Genomic DNA, 20959 nt, shown 5'->3' with positions numbered 1-20959 from the left:
GTGCAGAGTCTGCACATTCTCCCTGTGTCTGTGTGGGTTTCCTCCGGGTGCTCTGGTTTCCTCCCACAGAGTGAATAACATCCTGATTAAGTGCATTGGCCACGCTAAATTCTCCCTCAGTGTACTCAAACAGGTGCCAGAGTGTGGCGACTGGAGGATTTTGATAGTAACTTCATTGCAGGGTTAATGTAAGTCTACTTGTGACACTAATAAATAAATAAACCTTAAACTCTGAAGAATGCTGTAGAAGTAAGCCACCACACCTCTTAACAAGTTACGAAGTCTACACCGCTGTCTTTTGCTTATTGTAGGTTTGAGCAGAGTCTTCAGTACATCCTTGGTTGTGCCAAATGCCTCTATGGAATGGGTCTGCCAGCCTTAAGCTTCTGGGTCTTCATGGGACCCTGCTGTTGAATGATCATCCAGACTCTTCCCTTTGCCCACCCTGACAGCGACGGGCCATCCTTCCTGTCCCCAGTTGCCTGATTGCAGGAAGAATTTGCCAGCTTGCTTCATCTATTCTGCGTTCCTGTTCGTCCACACACATATATCGAACAGAGACATGATTAAACACAACTCTGCAATGATCATCTTGCAGTCGCAAGCTGGGGAGTCACTGTGACGCCTTTGGATATCCCTCATTCCAGACATTCCATCCCCAGGTTGACTATTCAGCTATAGCACAACCGTTCTCCACCCCCGTCAACCCCCCTGCAAAGGCCCCAGGCATGACTGTGCTTTAGAAAGAGGATTTGGATGAATGCAGCCAGGTGCTAGTGGCTTACTTCATGTGATAAATGTAACCATTTATAACCTGTCAAACAACAACAAATCACTCCAATCATTTGTTTTTTAAAAAATTATACACGTAATCCTAAATACCAGACTGCCTTAGATAAGTAAATCTTACCTTATCCGTGAGAGGACTGTAACATTGTCTGTTCTGCCTGCAGACTCAGCAGCACTTTCTAGTGTGCTTCTTGATCAAGTTCAGCATCACGATTTTTGCCTACCTCATTTGCTTTGGGTTTATGCTGCAGGAATTCTGTATAAAATCCAATTCCTGGAACTTTACCAACTGCTCGTCCATAATGAACAGGTGAGGAACAATCTTAAAATTGTCTGTCACTGTCTCAAGAAGTAGCTGTGCTCTAAGAAATAAAGTCTTGTATATCTTTAGCACCCTACGTGATATCACAATGTTACAAATTGCTTTACAGTTAACTCAGTATCTTGAAAGTGTTGTTATGCAGGGAACACAGTAACCAACGTATGCACAATAGGGCCCTGCAAAATGTAGAACACAAAACTTGTTTTAGTGATAAAGTCAAAATATTGCAGAGCTGGAATCTGAAACTAAAACAGAAAATACTGGAAAATCTCAGCAGGTCTGACAGTTTCTGTAGAGAGAGAATAGAGCCAATGTTTCGAGTCTGGATGAGTCTTTGTCAGAGCTCTGACAAAGGGTCATCCAGATTTGAAATATTCATAAGAACATAAGAAATAGGAGCAGGAGTAGGCCATCTAGCCCTTCGAGCCTGCCCCGCCATTCAATAAAATCACGGCTGAGCTGTCGTGGCTCAGTTCCACTTTCCCGCCTTCTCCCCATAACCCTTAATCCCCTTGCCTATCAAAAACCTATCTACCCGCGTCTTAAATATGTTTAGCGAGGTAGCCTCCACCACTTCAACAGGCAGAGAATTCCAGAGATTCACCACCCTTCACTCTTCTCTCTCCATTTGTTTTAGTGAGGTTGGTTGAGGAATAAATATCAGCAAGAACATCAGGGAGAACTCCACTATTTCTTTTCAGATAGTGTCATGAGATCTTTTATATTTAGCTGAGGGGGCAGGCAGGATCTCAAATTAATGTCTCATTCAAAAGATGGCACCTTCAATTGTGCAGCACTCCTTGGTACTGAACAGAATTTCAGCTTGGATTTTGTGCTCAGACCTTTGGAGTGGAACTTGAATCCGCAGGTTTCTGCTTTTGAGAGGGAGAGTGTTTCCTGTTGAGTCAGTGCTGATTGAGGCTTCCGTGCAGGTTCCTTCAGAAGAATATCAGCTTAGGAAGCGGGAGAACTGTGTGCTCTTTGTTCATTGTGTAGATAGCTGAATTATCATCCTATGCCTAGGTGATTCCAATGCTATAAATTGGTAAGGTGAAAATCAATTTATACAGAGCATAAAAGCCATGATGCACTGCAATTTTACCCCCTTTTGAGATGTAAATGAGAACTGCAGGCAGTACTTTATAGCGTAGTCTTGATCAGTACATGTTCCAGGTTGTATCCTCTGTTGGGCAATTCTGTGCTTGCAGAGAGCATGAGTTGAAGATGAGGCTACAGTCTCAAAGTGCTGACTGTCCACCCAACATAAGCAACTTGAATTCCATGCGTAGCACAGTGGCAAAATGGTTAGCACCGCTGCCTCTCAGTGCCAGGGACCCAGGTTCGATTCCCAGCTGGGACCAGTGTTTATGTGGAGTTTGCACATTCTCCTCGTGTCTGTGTGGGTTTCCTCCGGGTGCTCCAGTTTTCCTTCACAGTCCAAAAGATGTGCGGGTTAGGTGGATTAGCCATGATAAATTGCCCCTTTATGGCAGGGGGACTAGCTGAGGTAAATGCAGGGGGTTATGGGAATAGGGCCTGGGTGTGATTGCAGTCGGTGCAGACTTGATGGGCCGAATGGCCTCCTCCTGCATTGTAGGATTCTATGGATTTGGCCATTTCTCTTCACATCTCGTTCTACCTGAACTAAAGATGGGCCCATGAGCTCGCTGAATGAAGCCATGTTGCGAAATTAAAGCCTTTTTTTTCTCCAAGGGTGTTATTCCAATTGGATTGAAATGCACCCAAATCAGTAATCAAATGTCAAATTTATTCAATAGGTGATAAATTAACTGATGGACCACAAGCCCCACGCAATAGTCTGTTAATTTCTCAATAACCCACATGAATTCTATGTGTGGGGGGAGGGGGGAATGTTCTACCATAAAAATAGTGACTGTGGATAACTGCATTAAGTACAATATAGGATGGGAAACATTAAGATGTTTCAGATGAATTTATAGTGTGTCACAGTGAACTCCTGCCTCCTGATGTCCATGTAAACCAAGTTTGAAGTTGTACGTTTTTCCCGACATTTTTTTTAAAAATCTTGTGTTCAACATTTCAATACAAGCTGTACAGTGTCGATTACTGACCCTGTGTGCAGTTGTTCAATAGGTGTCACTGTTCGATCAGTTTGTTACTGTTCTTAAACTTTAGAGAAAACTTTCCTCAACAGTTTTTTGAATGTAAGAAGTGGCTTCAATATGTATTAACCCTTAAATATCTGGAGGCTGAGTTGCAGAAGAGATTTACCAGCACCAAAACAGGGTGGGATGTGTGAAGTGAGAGCACCCTGCTCCTCTACCACCCCCTAAAGTATAATTCTAGATCCTGTCCGTCCAAAATGTGGGCTCCATCTGGAGAGATTATTTTGAACTTTGCACCAAAGGATTGAATGCAAGTGGATATAGGTTTTTCACTCACAGTTAAACATGCTGGTTTAAGAATTTAATACAAAAGGCATGTTTGCACAGTAAAACACTTTACAATTTTCTTGATATCAATGCGTACATATGCCCAGTTGTGATGTAAATAGTTTCCTTGCTCATAGTCTGGGGACTGACCACATTAGGCTCTAAAGCCATAGAACATTACAGCATAGAAACAGATCCCTTGGCCCTTCTTGGCTGTGCCGAACCATTTTTTTGCCTAGTCCCACTGACCTGCACCCTGGACCATATCCCTCCACACCCCTCTCATCCATGTACCTGCCCATGTTTTTCTTAAAAAGCCATTGGACAGCATTCAGGTGCCAAGGCTACGTTCATTGGCAAGAAACACACCATGGATGTTAACCCCAGAGCCTCCATCTGCTCCCAAATTCACATGCTGTGGCACTGAGCATGCAGATCCTGAATCTGTGCTGGTCATAATGAAGGGTATTGCCACAGGGGGGGTTTCAACATCCCTCAGAGGAAAGGGTTGAAAGCCTTTCCTCATTCCTGGTGGCCCCCACCTAATAGCACCGTGTGTGATATTGCACCCTCCATGGCCCGATCTATATGCTGATCTCTCTCATAATAACCACTGGAGGGAAGGTACTAAAGATGTACCAGTGAAATTGCACATCTGCGTAGTTCACCAGATGCAGTGAAGGAATAGAGCGATGTGATCACGCGTGGTGAATATATTGACTAAGTATGCCATTTAGATATAAACTGGAATGCTGGAACATATGAAATGCTTTAACCCATCATGTGGTGAGGTGGGGGTTCACTAATGTTTACAATTCTGACAGCTGAGGTTATCAGTCTCGAGACTGTCGCAGTGGGCAGTTATCAGTGTTGGCCAGGCATACACTAACAAGGAGGAACATCTCCCGTGTTGCATGTGCTCCTTGCGCAGAGCGAGAGTTTTAGACTGTGTGAAAGTCCATGTAGTCATGTATTGATGCTGTGGTATTTTTCAGTTCTGCAGAGGGAGCATCACTGTGGTTCGACAAGTATTCCAATGGCTTATTGCTAGCTCAAAAAGTGATGGCCTGTTTCATTGTTCTTCACACAGGTAAGAGAAGCCAAATGTTCCCTCGTCGAGCAATAGCCTAGTTTCTCAAACCAGTCCATTACACTGATGTCTGTTGCCTCCGGAAGAATCTAATCTCTCTCTAGAATTGATAATTGCCTGGAGTTAAGTTTAAGTTTATTTATTAGTGACACAAGTAGGCTTACGTTGACACTGCAATGAAGTTACTGTGAAAATCCCCTACTCGCCATGCTCCTGCACCTGATTGGGTACAGTGAGGGAGAATTTAGCATGGCCAATGCACCTAACCATGTCCTTCAGACTGTGGGAGGGAACCAGAGCACCTAGAGGAAACCCACGCAGACACAGGGTGAGTGTGCAGACTCCGCGCAGACAGTAACTCGAGCTGGGAATCAAACCTGGGTCCCTAGTGCTGAGGTGCAGCAGTGCTAGCCACTGTGCCACCATGCTGCCTGTTGTTATTGTAGGGAGGTGTTCGTTGCCACTCACCAGATGCTGCCTAGTTTCTGTAGTTGAGCAGCCAGATGTGTGAAATAGCTTTATTGGGCATCTGAAAATATCAAGTATTGGTCTGTAAATTAACTTCTATTTCTAAGTTAGAGGTGTCTGCAAACCTAAAATTCACAATATACTGTGGGGAAAATTTGATTTGATTTAAATTGCAACACTTCTAGTCTTACTCATTGGAAGACTGTCAGTTCATTGAAAAGTTTGCATTTGAAGTTCCTGTCTCTGACACATCACAAAACCCAACTCTTTTGACTTAATCAAATTGCATCTAGTTTTAGATGTTTAGCAGCCAATATTTTAGTTTGTTGTATTAGAGTAACATTATGCATTTCCATCCAGTGCCTTAATGCCGTGCAGGCTTGCTATCATAGGTTCATAAGATGTAGGAGCAAAATTAGGCCATTCAGCCCATCAGGTCTGTTCTGCCATTCGATCATGGCTGATGTGCTCCTCATCCCCATTTTCCTTGCCTTCTTCCCATAACCTTTCAACCCATTACCAATTAAAAATCTGTTTAACTCCTCAAATTTACCCACTGCTGCTCTTGTCTTCTGGTAATAACGAGAGCAGTTGCAGGTTAAAGAAACCGAGCTGTGCGCCCCAGCTGGAACCCCAATAATATACCTGAACATACAATGAACAGCAGGAGAAGATCAACTGGTCCATTAAGATTGCCTCAGACCTCATAATGGCTGGAATGTCACCATTACACAGTTCCACTCTTCTTCCCTCTGTAGCCACGTTAATGAACCCCTGGGATAAAAAGCCAAGGCCAGTCGGGAGAAAAATACTCTGGTGCATTCCGCTTTGACACTTACTACTATTCCCAAGAGACTTGGCACGAGAGAGTGGTTTAGAGAGATGAGCTGGAAGGGAGGGTGAGAGAGGAACCTAAATGGTTTGAATTATGAAGGGCAAGGCTGTTACAGTGTGTACGTTCCCTGCCAAAACGTTCTCGACAAGTCTTTCAAGTAGAACATTGATTGCATAAATCACTCCTGTTCAGCAGGGAGGGTGGCTTAATGATGAACTAACATCTAGATTTGCACAGATTAACTCAAATCCACCTGAGTTCAATTGGTTTGCCCAGAGGTGCTGTACTTGGATCAAAGTTTACATGAATAGAGTGCAGGATAAAGAAACACTTTACAGTTTGTGTCATAGCACACTTAATCACTCAGAAATTAACAGGGTTTATCTCTTTTAGTGCTTCTGTTAAGATAAAAGTGTTGCTGTCTGCAAGTGGCATTTGCCAACAGACTAAGTCTGTATAATCATCCTGAACAGATAAGGCGCCAGTGCATAATTGAGGCATTTTCACCAACCAACAAGGACAATGCACAAAGAGAGGTGGTGTGTGTACTGTATGTATTCATACCTTGGTTCAAAGATGCATTCATTTGGCTGCCTTGAATGTTGCTTCTAAATGTTGAGGTCAGGCTAAGTACATTTGTGTCATTTCTGCAGTCAGAGGATAGAATGACGTAAATATGATAGTAAAATCCCTCCTGTGTGGATTCTAAATCAAGTTCTAGCTTCTGAAGGTCAAATGATCACGTCTCATTGAAGGGTGAGGACAATTGAAAACAACCCTGTTTCCCCAGGTGGAATGCAGTTTCTAACCACAAGCAGTTTATACAAGGATGTGGGTGTGATTGTGGGGGAGCAGTCGCAAACGATCGCTGTTTATCTTCCTTATTAAAAAAGGGTGCCTTGTGTAAGATAGGAGTGAATTGTGCAATTTTCTGATCTTCAAGAGACAAGCTTAATCATTAGGCTTGATATTTCCCTGCACGTAGATATATGCATCAGTTAACGATCAACCTTTCTTGCGCTAATACCTTCTGGCCTGCCTCCCAACCATAATGATGCTAACTTCACATACAGGAAGATGCATCAAGTTGTGAAAATGACTTGTTAATTTGGGCATTAAAATAATGGATAATGATCACTTGACTCGATGGGCCAAATGGCCTCCTTCTGCACTGCAGGGATTCTATGAATATTCTATAAACCCATGCATTTATCTTGTAAAACTGTAGACAGAATACATATACAGCACTGCAAATCTTAGTTCTTGTGGCCGTTAAAGGCTGAGCAAGCAGACTCATAAATCATGAAGTAGAGATGTTATTACATAACCCATTAGAATTGTTATTCATGAATAATTTATGTAGAATGAATCTTCTACTTTGTTGGTTTCCCTCACCAATATTCTGATGCCATCCTCTAGCCTTCATCTAAGCACCAAGCAGCTGAACTATATGACCACAATGTGGATGGTAACTTGGCTGCCTTCTGTCTCATCAGGTGGTGGTTTGCACTGTGGCCAGCTCTATGTTCAGCGTCTCCTGGTGTGGCTCAGGAATCCTCACTCTGCCATGGTTGTCTCTGCTGCACTTGCTGCAGAGGAAGACAGTGACTGAGAAGGAGAAAACAGTCCTCTGTGCCATCTCCACCACCAGCTGAGCTTATCATTTCTGTTCACCTCTTTCATTGTCCCTCCAAACAATCAGCCTCCAGAGTTCATGGCCAGCAAGTCTTCCAATTGTCAGTGCCAACATCCATCATCTTCATATATCACTTGCAGATGTCCTTGTAGCAGGAGAGGTCATCATCCAGTGGCCAGTTCACCATACAGAAGGTCTTTGGGTCTGTGGCAGAGGCAGTGCAGATGTTGTTGACTCAGACACAAGTGTATGTTGTTGGAATTAGTCTGGCCAACTAACATTGAATATATGCCTGAGACAGAGAAAGCAGAAACCGTTCAGCCTCGCCTCCACAGGTCTACGTGCTCAGCCGAGGTTATGTTGTCGGGATCTCACTACTGCTGAAAGCGCAGTCTAGGTAGACTGGAGTTTAGTGTTCTCAGTCTGTTATTCAGTTTGAAATAACAGCTCAGGTTTGTGGTGCAAGTGTTAATTTCATCATTGAGTGATAGATTGCAGGGATTGTAGAGCCTAGGTATGTGAAGCTATGAAAAGTTTCCAGCAGCACATTGCCATTTGGCAGTCTGTCAGTATTGACAATGTCCTGGGCCATGACATTCATCTTCCTGATGCTGCTGATCAACCCAAATTTTTTTATAGCTATGAGAGAGTTTGTTTACTTTCCACTGAAGGTGTTCCTCAGTATGGAATGTGTGTGGCATTGTCAGCATTGCGCACTCCCTGATGTTGGAGCACTTCTGTCTTGGATTCAGGTACTATCAAAAGAGTTTGATAGTAGCAGAGCAAATGTGGCCACTTCCTTCACTTCTACCCTCTGCTACTGGTCACGCCACCTAGTCATTAGTACGGGAAACTAGAAACCTCAAGCAATCTTTAGGTTTCAGCCATATAATGTACTGTTCTGCATCAGTACTAGTGTGCAGAAAATACAATGATTCTGTTTTTGTTTGTTGTGATTTTTCCCAATCTGTACTACTACTTTTGCCTAAACTACAAGTATAAAAACAATGTACTTGTATTGATAGTGTGTAAAGTAGACATATTACTGCTAATTTATTGTTTCTCGGTTGCAGTGTGCATCTCTGTCAGCCATGTTCATCGGTCCAAAGCTCTGTGGAGGAAAAGCCCTTTCAGCAACTTGTGGTGGTGCTTCACTCTCCCTGTGGTGTAAGTATCTGTTAAGGGTAGTTTCAGTCTGAGCACAGCCTAGGTAAAGTGTAGTTGTAGTGAATGCAGGGTGAAGACTCCCCCTTGACCATGTAGAGTGTGAGTCAACTGCGGCCTTTTGGCTAAGATCAAGTATAGTATTGACATGCTGCGCTTGGTTGAAGTCATTAGGTTACATTTTAGCTTCATTTGAAGCAATTTTTTAAAGCAGCATCTCGGCCTTTTGGCTAAGGTGCAAATAAGATCAAGCCTTGGAGGGGGAGCTAGGCTTACTCCAATCAGCTTGGATCCTGTAGATCAAGCCCAAGATAGGAGGGAGAGCCCTGTCTTGTCTGCTTGGATCGGGAATGTCCCAACTTGTTGGGACTCTGAATTGGATTTGATTTGATTGGATTGAAATAAAGTTTATATTTAAAAAAAAAGCCTCATCTGCCCATTACTACTATACAACTCTGCACTTTATCCTGAGAATATATCTAAATGTATTCTTAATATTCATTAGCAAGAAAACAAACCTAACTGCTGTACTGGGATAAGAACTGACTAGAAGGTAAAATCCTAAGTTTATCTCCCTTTTATTTCTATGGATTGTTCTATTAAATAACGTATGATACAAAATTAATGTTCAGATTTAAAAAGGGTAGTGTGGAGTTTAAAACTGTCCACCTATCCTAGACCCAACCATCTTCAACTGCTTCACCAATGACCTTCCTTCCACCATGAGGTCAGAAGTGGGAATGTTCACTAATGTTCACACATTTGCGACGACTCAGGTACAGAAGCAGTTTGTGTCCAAATGCAGCAAGTCCTGGACAATTCCAGGCTTGGGCTGATAAGTGGCAAGTGATATTTACACATGTGCAGGCAATGATCATCTCCAACAAAAGAGGATATAACCAATGCCCCCCAACATTTGATGGCATTGACATCGCTGAATCCCCCTTTATCAACATCTTGGGGGATGCCATGACCAGAAAGTGAACTGGACCTGTCATATAAATATTGTGGCTACCAGAGCAAGTCAGAGGCTGGGAATCCTGCAGAGAGTAACTTACCACCTCAATCCCCAAAGTCTGTCCACCATCTACAAGGCACAAGTCAGGAATGTGATGGAATACACCCACTTGCCTGGTTGAGTGTCGGTCCAACAACACTCAAGAAGCTCAACACCAACCAGATCAAAGCAGCTTGCTTGATTGGCAGCTCATCCATAAACATCCACTCCCTCCACCACCAATGCACAGTAATTACAGTGTGTACCATCTACAAGATGCACTGCAGGAACTCAGCAAACCACCTTACATAGTATCTTCCAAACCCATTACCACCTAGAAGGACAAGAACAGCAGACACACGGGAACACCATCACCTGGAAGTCCCCCTCCAAGCCACTCACCATCCTGACTTGGAAATATTTTGGCCATTCCTTCACTGTCACAGTCACAATATCCTAAAACTCACTCCCTGCACGGCACTGTAGATGTCACTACACCTCAGGAACTGCAGCGGTTCAAGAAGACAGCTCAATACCACCAAGGCAATTAGGGTTTGTGCATTAAGTGCTGGCCCAGCTAGCAAAGTCCACGTCCCATGAATGAATTTTTAAAAACTATTTCCTCTGATCAGTCTAATCTTTGTTCTGAGTAACATTGTATTTCTTAATGACCACCGGAAGCACCGACCCATAGCGTATGGCATAAGATGAGGGCAGCACGGTGGCACAGCGGTTAGTACTGTTGCCTCAGAGTGCCAGGGACCCAGGTTCAATTCCTGGCTTGGGCCACTATCTGTGTGGAATGTTCTCCCCGTTTTCTCCATGTGCTGCGGTTTCCTCCCACAGTCCGAAAGACTTGCTGGTTAGTTGCATTGCCCATACTAAATGCTCCCTCAGTGTACCCAAACAGGCTCCAGGGTGTGGCAACTAGGGGATTTTCACAGTAACTTCACTGCAGTGTAAGCCTACTTGTGATACTAATAAATAAACATTAACTTGACTATCCGGCCTTCAGCACTAGTACAGTTTAGTGATGGGAAAATGTTAAAGTTTCTTATTGTACCTTAAACTGAACTTGCGAAATATATTCAGAGGCTTTCCCAATGGCCATGCTGTGTGGCTTTGAGTGGTACGTGTCTGGAAGGGTCCAGATTTCATTATTGCTGATCTTACCCAAGGAGCTACCATTGACCTCTCCTAAGGTCAGTAAGGGGGCTGATACCCATTATTGTTGGTCCCATGATGTCCAAAAACATGGTACATTGGAAAGGTCAGGCTTTGACTCTGATTTGCTTCCACTCTTACTGTTGGTGGCTTGCTCACACCCACTATGTTACCCCCATGCATAACAAAAGGTCACCCTGATTATAGAATGCCACTGGTAAGAGTTAATGTCTTGAGAGGGGGAAATTCAAGGGAGAAAGATGAAGTTCATTTATTAGTCACAAGTAGGCTTGCATTAACACCGCAATGAAGTTATTGTGAAAATCCCCTAGTCGCCACACTCCGGCACCTGTTCACGTACACTGAGGGAGAATTTGCCATGGCCAATGCACCTAACCAGCACGTCTTTCAGACTGAGGGAAGAAACCGGACCATCCAGAGGAAGCCCACGTAGACCCGGGGAGAATCTGTGGACTCTGCACAGACAGTGACCCAAACTGGGAATCAAACCCAATTCCCTGGCACTGAGAGACAGCAGATAGTCAGAGCATTGATGGTGGTCTTTAAAATTAGGAAGGGAGTTGCTCACATCAGGTGTTTCGCGGGTGGGGAGTCCAAACCTCAGATTGTCACTGATAAATTCTATTAAAAATTCAGGAGAAACCTCTTTACCTCACATGTTGTACGTGTGACCACACGGAATAGTTTGGGGGACTAGCTTAGATGCATTTGAGGGAGGGTGGACATGAGTGAGAAAGGAATAAAAAGGGCATGTTAAGATTAGATGAAGTATGCAAATGACTTGCTTCTGTATTGTGAAAGTTTATACAAATGATGGAGAAATTGTCTTGCTGTTGACCGTCATGGGGCAGATGCATTGTGAAGCCTCTGACTGAATTAGTTTCCTTTGTTGTTTGTAACCTCCAGGATAGTGGGCCAAATCATATTGGTGGTGGTGGATTTAAACCTCTGGAAGAATGTGGATACGCCACTGACGTTTGATGTGCAGGATATCCCGTTGATCTCCTGGCTCCTTGGTTTCCTGTCTGTCATTCTGGTGATGTTTATTAATGAAATGGTTAAGCTACACGAAATTCGGTAAGGACACAAACTTAGAGGAGTTGAGGCCTCTGCCTCCAATGTTCACTGCCAGTTTACGGCCAGTGTCATTTCCACAGGAAATTGGGGACTTCCTCAGCATTTATGGCAAAAGGACATTTGCCTTCAACCATAGAATCCCTACAGGACAGAAAGAGGCCATCCAGCCCATCAAGTCTGCACCAACTTTCCAAACAAGTGTCCCCCACAAGACCTCGCTTCGGCCACATCCCCGTAATCGTCCTAATTGATACATCTTTGGACACTGTGCAGAAGATGTAATGTCTCTGTGAGAGAATTTCATTCACGGTTTTCTTTTTTCAGAAGCACTTAACCTCTCCCGTTGAGAATTTGCCGTGATTTTATAAAATCTTTCGTACTTTAGCTGAATTATTTCATTGAGTTACAGATCTTCTTGGATCTGCTGGGTCAGCTGTCAGATGTTATAAGATGCTGGCTTACACCAGCACCCTACACAGCATTTCAGAACCTCTTGGGGTGGCTCACTGGTCTTTTTATTTTAGGTCTCTTTTTCCCCTCTCTCGAATTATTTTTTACCCATTCTTTTGGCTCTTGGTCCTTCCTAGTTCCACACCTCCCTTGGTTCTTCATTCCTTTAGAAACACAAGGAGAAAAAGTACTGCAGGTATCCTTAATGTTTGTGTGGAGATTAATGGCTTGGCTGTAGATCTTTCATCAATTAAGTTTGGCATCATTTGGTTGCTGTTGAATTTACTTTGGCTTCTCATCTATTTCTACGAACCATGGAGGCAACCTGCAGTTGGGCCATTCAAACTCTGCAGGCAATTTTCATAACCTTTCTTTACAATTTGGTAGAATGTAATTATATGGAGCTAAAATAACTTTCACTATATTTGAAATTGGAAACATTGTCTTGCCTGATTTTGAGTATATTCTGAAAAAATAGATACTGTTGAGAGATAGCTACAGGTTAAATTAGAAACTCCAAGAATTGAATCTTACGACCAAGGCATGGTTCTTATTGGCTAGTTTATGTCTCTCAGACTGGCTGGCTCGGTTACCCTTCAGAACTGGTGTCTTAGTCGGGTTAGCAGGTACACTAACTAAAGGCTGAGAAGGTGAGCAAGTAAAAATGTGACGGTGGTTATGTTATTGGACTAATAAACCCAGGGTACGTGCATTCAGATTTATAATGACGGTTTAAGTTGAATTTTTTTTCAAAAAAAGCTGTCCCATGTTCTAAGTCCTCACTCACCCTTATTAATCCCGACCACACATTAGGTCAGATCATCACTCAATTGGCAACTCTACTCTGCATTTCCTCTGTGTGAAGCTGCTTGCGTATTGTCCAATCAGACATGCCCATGTCAGAGGAAAGAAGAAAGACTTGTGTATACGGCACCTGTCACAATCAGCTGATTTGTCAAAGCCAATCAAGTACTTCAGAAGTGTAGTCAAGGTTGTAATGTAGGAGATGTAAAAAATCTGCTGTGAATCAACCCAAAAAGTGAAGGGAAGTATGGTTACCCTGTGAGATCGGCAGGCTTATTTGCACTAAAGTGAATGATGATTCTATAACTGCTGACAACCAGTAATTGTATTGCAAATGTGAAAGGCTGGTGATCACTGTGAATGACTTCTTATGTTCATCCAAATAACTTGCAATTGGGGTGGCCCAGTAGTTAGCACTACTGCCTCACAGCACCAGGGACCCGGTTCAATTCCAGCCTCGGGTCATTGTCTGTGTGCAGTTTGCACATTTTCCCCGTGTCTGCGTGGGTTTCCTCCCACAGTCCAAAAATATGCCGATTAGGTGCATTGGCCATGTTAAATTGTCCCTTAGCGTCCACAGACTTGTAGGTTAGGGGGACAAATATGTGGGGTTAGGAGATGAGATCTGGGAAAGATGCTCTGTGGGTGAGTTGGTGCAGACTCGATGGGCCAAATGGCCTCCTTCTGTACTATAGGGATTCTGTGATTTATATAGTGCATTTAGCATTGTGAAACCTGCAAAGACGCTTCACAGGAGCATAATCAGACACCAAGCTAAAAGAAGAAACATTAAGATAGCGACCATAGGTCTCAACTATTAAAAGAGTAGGTTTTAAGCAACATCTTGGAGGTGAAAGAGATGGAGAGACTAAAACATTTAGAATTTAGCACCCAGATAGCTGAGGACATGGCCGCTAGGAAGTGGAGAATATGCGTGAGATGGTTACGAGGGCACAGAGAGGGTTGTAAGAGCTGGAGGAGGTTACAGAGATGACAGTGGTGCGAGATTCAAGAGATCAGTTTGTGAAACTGAGGCATTTTCAGATTACTGGATGGTGCAGGAGAACTTCAATCGAGTTCCCCACACTGATCATTTAAATGTTTCAGTTTGAGAACTTGATGTGATCTTCTCGTGCTGTGAGCGTTTAACACCAGACAGATAAACTGTTATTTTAACTCACATTGCGACACCAGAAACTGAGAAACAGTTGTGTCCTTGTACACACATCGTAGAGAGATTATTCGATGCCTCAGTAAACGACATGGGGGAGCCGGGGCTGGTGGTGTGATAATTCTTTGATTAATGGACTGCTCAGGCAAAGAGACATCTCGTGTAGTCTTTTTTAAATTTCATATTTAGAGACATAGAAAAACTATAGCACAATACCCCTTCTGGCTCTCCTAATTTCCTTCTTAAGATCCTTCCTATTAGCCGTATACTCTTCTAGATCTCTAACATTACCTAGCTCTCTGAACTTTTTGTAAGCTTTTCTTCTTGACTAGATTTATTACAGCCTTTGTACACCATGGTTCCTGTAACCTACCATAACTTCCCTGTCTCATTGGAATGTTGCTATGCAGAACTCCAGACAAATCCCCTGAAAGTTTGCCACATTTCTTCCGTACATTTCCCTGAGAGAACCTCTTTCCGATTTAAGCCTCCAATTTCCTATCTCTGTCCAATGTTGTTGTAGAGAAGATAGTGATCATAATTCTATCTCCAAAATGCTCTCCCACAGCGAGATCTGATACCTGACCAGGTTCATTTCCCAATACCAAATCAAGTACAGCCTCTCCTCTTATAGGCTTATCCACATACTGTGTCAAGAAACCCTCCTGAGCACACCTAACAAACTCCTCCGCGTCTAAACCTCTTACCCTAGGGAGATTCCAATCAATATTTGGGAAATTAAAATCTCCCATCACGACAAAGAACAACCCAGCACGGGAAACAGGCCCTTCGGCCCAACAAGCCCGCGCTGCCGCATCACCCTACACCTATTCTACCCTGCGTATCTACAAATAGAACCCCTGACTTAGCCAGATTCAGGGGAGAATAGTGTCAATTTGGTAAAACCAATCAGCCTAAGAGCACATCTTTGGGGTGTGGGAGGAAACCGGAGCGCCCGGAGGAAACCCACGCATCCACAGGGAGAATGCACAAACTCCCACAGACACAGGCCCAAATCCATGTATCTGCACAGCTAGCAGTGCTAGTCACCGAGCTGTTGCAGCGCCCGTCTACCGGTCCAGGATCAAGCACACACACCGACACGAAGTACTAGGCCACTCCCGGAACCTCCAAGAGCAGCCCACGCACGACCCACCGTGTGCATGCCCCTCGTTTGACAACGAGGTGGACCTCCACCTGCGGAATAAAAAGACAAAAACGTTAATCACAAGCCTGCCTTTCCGGTGTCTCCCGAGGTTCTAACCCTTATTTAATAACCCCTACCATAACCCTCCATCCTCGTTTCACTCATGTGCCTATCTAACTGAACCTTAAACGAGTCCAACGTTCCCGCCTCCACCACCCTACTCGGTAGCGCGTTCCATACCCCCACAACTCTCTGCGTAAAGAACCTTCCTCTCATATCCAAATTATACCTCTCCCCCCTCACCCTTAAATCATGTCCTCTTGTATTTGTAACCAATCTAGGGAGCAGTCTCTCACTATTGACTCTGTCTATTCCCTTCAGTATCTTATATACCTCTATCATGTCCCCCCTCAATCTCCGTCTTTCCAAGGAGAACAGTCCCAGTTTCTCCAACCTTTCCTCGTAACCCAGCCCCTCCATGCCAGGCAACATCCTGGTAAACCACCTCTGCACCCTTTCCAGAGACTCCACGTCCTTCCGGTAGTAAGGTGACCAGAACTGGACGCAGTACTCCAAATGCGGTCTAATCAACGTTCTATTCAACTGAAGCATTAGACGACAGCTTTTAAACTCTATACCCCTTCCTATAAAGGCTGGCATTCCATAAGCCTTCCTGACAACGTTCTCCACTTGTGTCGCAACCTTCATGGATTTGTGAACCTGCACTCCCAGGTCCCTCTGTGTTTCTATACTCCTAACTTGTCTACCTTTAATCACATAGCTCCTCTCTACATTATTCCTTCCAAAATGCATCACCTCGCATTTGTCAGGATTAAATTCCATCTGCCACCTATCTGCCCAATGCACCAACCTATCTATATCCTGTTGTATCACCTCACAATCCACTTCGGTACCCGCCAACCCTGCCATCTTGGTGTCATCAACAAACTTGCTGATCACACCACCTACGCTCTCTTCCAAGTCATTTATGTAGACTACAAAGAGGAGAGGTCCCAGTACTGAGCCCTGCGGCACACCACTGGTCACTGGCCTCCAGCCGGACAAAGTCCCCTCCACAACTACCCTCTGTCTTCTATTACCCAGCCAGTTCTCAATCCACCTAGCTACCTGACCTCGTATCCCATGCGCCTTAACCTTTTCTACCAGCCTACCATGAGGGACTTTGTCAAACGCCTTACTGAAATCCATGTAGATGACATCAACGGCTCTCCCATCGTCAACCGTTTTTGTCACCTCCTCAAAGAATTCCACCAGATTCGTAAGGCAAGACCTCCCTCTAACAAAGCCATGTTGCGTATCCCCAATCAGACCGCAACGCTCCAAATGCTCATACATCCTACCCCTAAGTATTTTTTCCATTAATTTCCCTACCACCGATGTCAAACTCACCAGCCTATAATTTCCAGGGTTATCCCTACTACCTTTTTTGAACAGCGGTACCACATTTGCTACCCTCCAGTCTTCTGGGACCTCACCTGTGTCCAAAGAAGAGACAAAGATTTGCGCCAGAGGCCCAGCAATTTCATCTTTCACCTCCCTAAGCAGCCTGGGATAAATACCATCAGGCCCCGGAGCTTTATCCGTCCTTACGCTACCTAAAAGCCCTAGCACTTCCTCCCTCGTAATAGATATTTCCTGCAGCTGATCCTCAGCTCCCTCTAACAGACCGCACGATTCCGAACCCCTCTCCTTCGTGAATACCGACGCAAAGTATTCATTCAGGAGCTCCCCCATTCCCTCCGACTCAATACATATCTCCCCACTTTTGTCCCTAAGAGGACCAATTTTCCCTCTAACTACTCTTTTGCTCCTAATATAGGAATAAAATGCCTTTGGATTTTCCTTAATCCTACCAGCCAAAGCCATTTCATGCCCTCTCTTCGCCCTTCTAATTCCCCTTTTTAGCTCCCTCCTACTCTCTCTATATTCCTCCCGCGCACTCTCCGTACCCAGTCGTTTCGACCTAACATACGCCTCCCTCTTCTTCCTGACCAAGTCTTCAATACCCCCTGTAATCCACGGCTCTCTAATCCTACCTTTCCCATCCTTCCGCTTAACCGGAACATACCTCCCCTGCAACCATTTCATTTTGCCCTTAAAAGCCTCCCACTTGCCAACCGTGGACTTGCCAGCTAACAGTCCCTCCCAATCAGTGTCCTGCAGTTCCCTCCTAATCCTGCTATAGCTCGCCTTTCCCCAGTTCAGCACACTCCCGTTCGGCCGGCACTCATCCCTTTCCATTTTTATCCTAAAGTAGACGGACTTGTGGTCACTATTAGCCACATATTCGCCTACCTCTACCTCAACCACCTGCCCCGGCTCATTACCCAACACTAAATCCAGTATAGCCCCTCCCCTAGTCGGACTAGTTACATACTGCTCTAGAGACCCTTCCAAAACACATTTCACAAACTCCTCTCCCTCCGTACCCCCAGCTCTAGGCCCCCTCCAATTCACTCCAGGAAGATTAAAGTCACCCACTACAACCACCCTATTCTTCCCGCACCTATCCAAAATGCCCCTGCAAATGCCTTCCTCCACTGACCTCGGGCTGTTGGGTGGCCTATAGTACACCCCTAGCAATGTAATCTCTCCCTTTTTATTCCTCAACTCCACCCACAGTGACTCAATCCCTATCTCTTCTATATTGTCCTCCCTCTGCACTACTGTGATGTTTTCCTTGACTAACAGTGCCACCCCTCCACCTCTCTTCAACCCTCCTCTGTCACACCTAAAACACTTATACCCAGGAACATTCAGCTGCCAGTCCTGCCCTTCCCTTAACCATGTCTCTGTTACAGCCACCACATCTAACTGCCTCACAAACATCAAGGCCCTAAGCTCATCCGTTTTCCCTGCCACACTCCTAGCATTGAAACAGACACAGTTCAACCCACAAGTGTCCCTCGGAACCTCCTTCTCCCTGATACTTTTCCTTTCACCCGACTCTCTCCCAGCCAACTCTTATTATTACATCTTTCCAGGATCTGCTTCCCAATCTGCTCCTCAACATCCCTGTTACTATTGGGCGGCCTATAGAAAACACCCAGTAAAGTTACTGACCCCTTCCCGTTCCTAACCTCCACCCACGGAGACTCCGTAGACAGTCCCTCCACGGCGTCCATTTTTTCTGCACACTATCCCTGATCGACAGTGCCCCTCCCTCCCTGTCCCTTCTGAAACATCTGAAACCCGGCACTGGAAGTAACCAGTCCTGTCCCTGAGCCATCCAAGTCTCTGTAATAGCCAACGCATCACATTTCCAAGTAGTGATCCACGCTCTAAGCTCATCCACTTTGTTCACAACACTCCTTAAAATAGACGCATCTCAAACCTGCGATCTGAGTGCTTCCCTTCTCTATCACCTGCCTATCCTCCCTCTCACACTGTCGACAAGCTTTCTCTGTTTGTGAGCTAACTTCCTGTCTCCCAGTCATTTCAATTTGATTCCCACCCCCAACCTTTCTAGTTTTAAACTATTTAAACTAAATTTAAAACCCAATTTTGTTGAATTTAACACTTTGCTGAATTAATTCATGTTTTGTGAGGAGGTAAAAGTGCCTAATGTTTTGCCTCCAGATTGCGAGACCGTTACCAAAAAAGGCAAAAGCTACAGTTCGAAACCAAGCTGGGGATGAACTCTCCGTTCTGAAGCTGGAACTGGTACCAGAGAGCTACATGGACAAATACAGGGAAGCTCTTCAATTGACTTCAGTTAGGTTGGGTTATTCAATTATTGCTGCACCGTGAGCACCAGATTATTACTGCATGAAGACTTCAGAACCACACTGGAAGCTACCAGCCTCGTGTCAAGTGAGGGCTTTTACCAACTATCCTAGGACAGAGATACACGGGACATAAACATACAGAACATGGTGGTTTGGGAAGCGACACCCGGAAATGCATGTTAGCACAAGCAAAAGGGAAAAAGGATTTGTTAAATTTGTGTACCCTGCTGTAAAGTCTGAATACGTGCCTCCGGTCATTGAAGGATGCATCATTTGAACATTGAAGCCTCTCTCTATCATGTGTGTCCACTGGGCTACATTGCCCAGGAAGCTACATGAGGAACTGCTGCTTCATTGCAGGATATGATATGGATTGTGAAAGATGCCCTGAGGGGTGGGGGGCGCATCAGGTGTGGGGTGGTCTTTACTGATCTGGGGGGTTTGAAACTCCAGAACCATGCACCTGGGGGCATGTACTAACCTCGTGTGGTAAAGAGATCTTCACCCTTAAACGTGTCTTAAAGAGCAGGAGTTTCATATTTCTCCCCATCACGAGGACTTGCTACACTGGCCACTTGGTGGGCGATAGGGTGGTCCTACCCACTCCCGCCTCCACTCCTGATCCATTTACCAGCCACTTGGAAATGCTTTTTATATATATATATATATTTTTCAAGGAAAGATCTCTTTAGGAGGCTAGCTCCAGAATCCTGGTCAGAATTTGTCTTGACAAGCCTAGCTGTGAATACCCACCTAACTGGGATTGTAAGATGTGTGTGTGCGTGCGTGTGTGTATCAGACTGCATTTGAGAGGGACTAATAGTTTGTAAATTGTACCTGCTGTAACTCCACTGTACATTGTTGGGGGTGGGGCTGGGTTAAACGCTTCAAGCCGGTGCTTGCCTGCTTCAACTGCTGTAATTGTTCGATTAAGGGAATACCCTGAAAAGAACTGACTGCACGAGTCAAACTGGATCACTAGCTACCGTCATGTTTGTGGTAACTACATGATCGTCGTGCTGGCGAAATCCCTGTGTTTACATACTATCTATATGCTAGCCTTTCCCCAATCCCCAGAAGATTGCAGCTCCATGGCACATCACTACATCAAATTAATACTGAAGCTTTTGATCTTCCTGTTCAGTCAGTGCAGGGGTTTTACATTATCAAACAGTCTGGAATGACGTGCACGCTGGACTGCAGATGCTCGAAGTCTGTGACAAACCTAAGAAGTATCGTTATAGCTTCTGCATTTTCTAGCAGTGAATGGCTAAGTGGGGGGGGGGGGCGGGGGGGGCGCAATGGACGTCCCCAGTTGCGCCCGCCCCCCCCCCCCTCCCTCCCCGCACACTCACTTTAAAGTGAAGGTGATGGAAGGCATTCTCTCCACGTTGATAAGGATTGAAAGCCTTCACTTGTGATAGAAAGATCATGTTTAATGTGAAATAGACATCTGGGCCATCCAATATTAAATCAACAATGCTGTGAAAATATTGGGCATCTTATGTCATAGAGACTTACGAGGTTTCAGGTACTAGTTTAGCTGCCAACTGTTCAGATCCCCCCACCTCCATTTTCTAATAAGACTGTTGTAATTATGATCTAATTTTCCAGTTGTCAATGTCCTTCTCGCCAGCTTTCTTTGCCTCTCCTTGTTACTG

General features: G+C 44.7%; 1 protein-coding gene across 4 annotated transcripts in view; it reads left to right on the top strand.

The window, feature by feature from the left end:
* tmem94 (transmembrane protein 94) overlaps positions 1–20578 on the top strand; it is a 137611-nt gene extending 117033 nt beyond the window's left edge. For all 4 annotated transcript variants that reach the window (XM_080209105.1, XM_080209107.1, XM_080209104.1 and 1 more), the window contains 5 exons: positions 954–1099; positions 4521–4615; positions 8628–8721; positions 11807–11977; positions 19150–20578. In XM_080209105.1, coding sequence (XP_080065231.1) covers positions 954–1099; positions 4521–4615; positions 8628–8721; positions 11807–11977; positions 19150–19222 — 579 coding nt within the window. In that variant the 3' untranslated portion in view covers positions 19223–20578. The remainder of the gene's footprint in view (positions 1–953; positions 1100–4520; positions 4616–8627; positions 8722–11806; positions 11978–19149) is intronic.
* The last annotated feature ends 381 nt before the right edge of the window (positions 20579–20959 follow it).

Source organism: Carcharhinus amblyrhynchos, chromosome 21, assembly GCF_965287045.1.
Source record: "Carcharhinus amblyrhynchos chromosome 21, sCarAmb.v2.hapA, whole genome shotgun sequence".
Classification (NCBI taxonomy): domain Eukaryota; kingdom Metazoa; phylum Chordata; class Chondrichthyes; order Carcharhiniformes; family Carcharhinidae; genus Carcharhinus; species Carcharhinus amblyrhynchos.
This window is presented reverse-complemented; position numbering and strand designations above follow the sequence as displayed.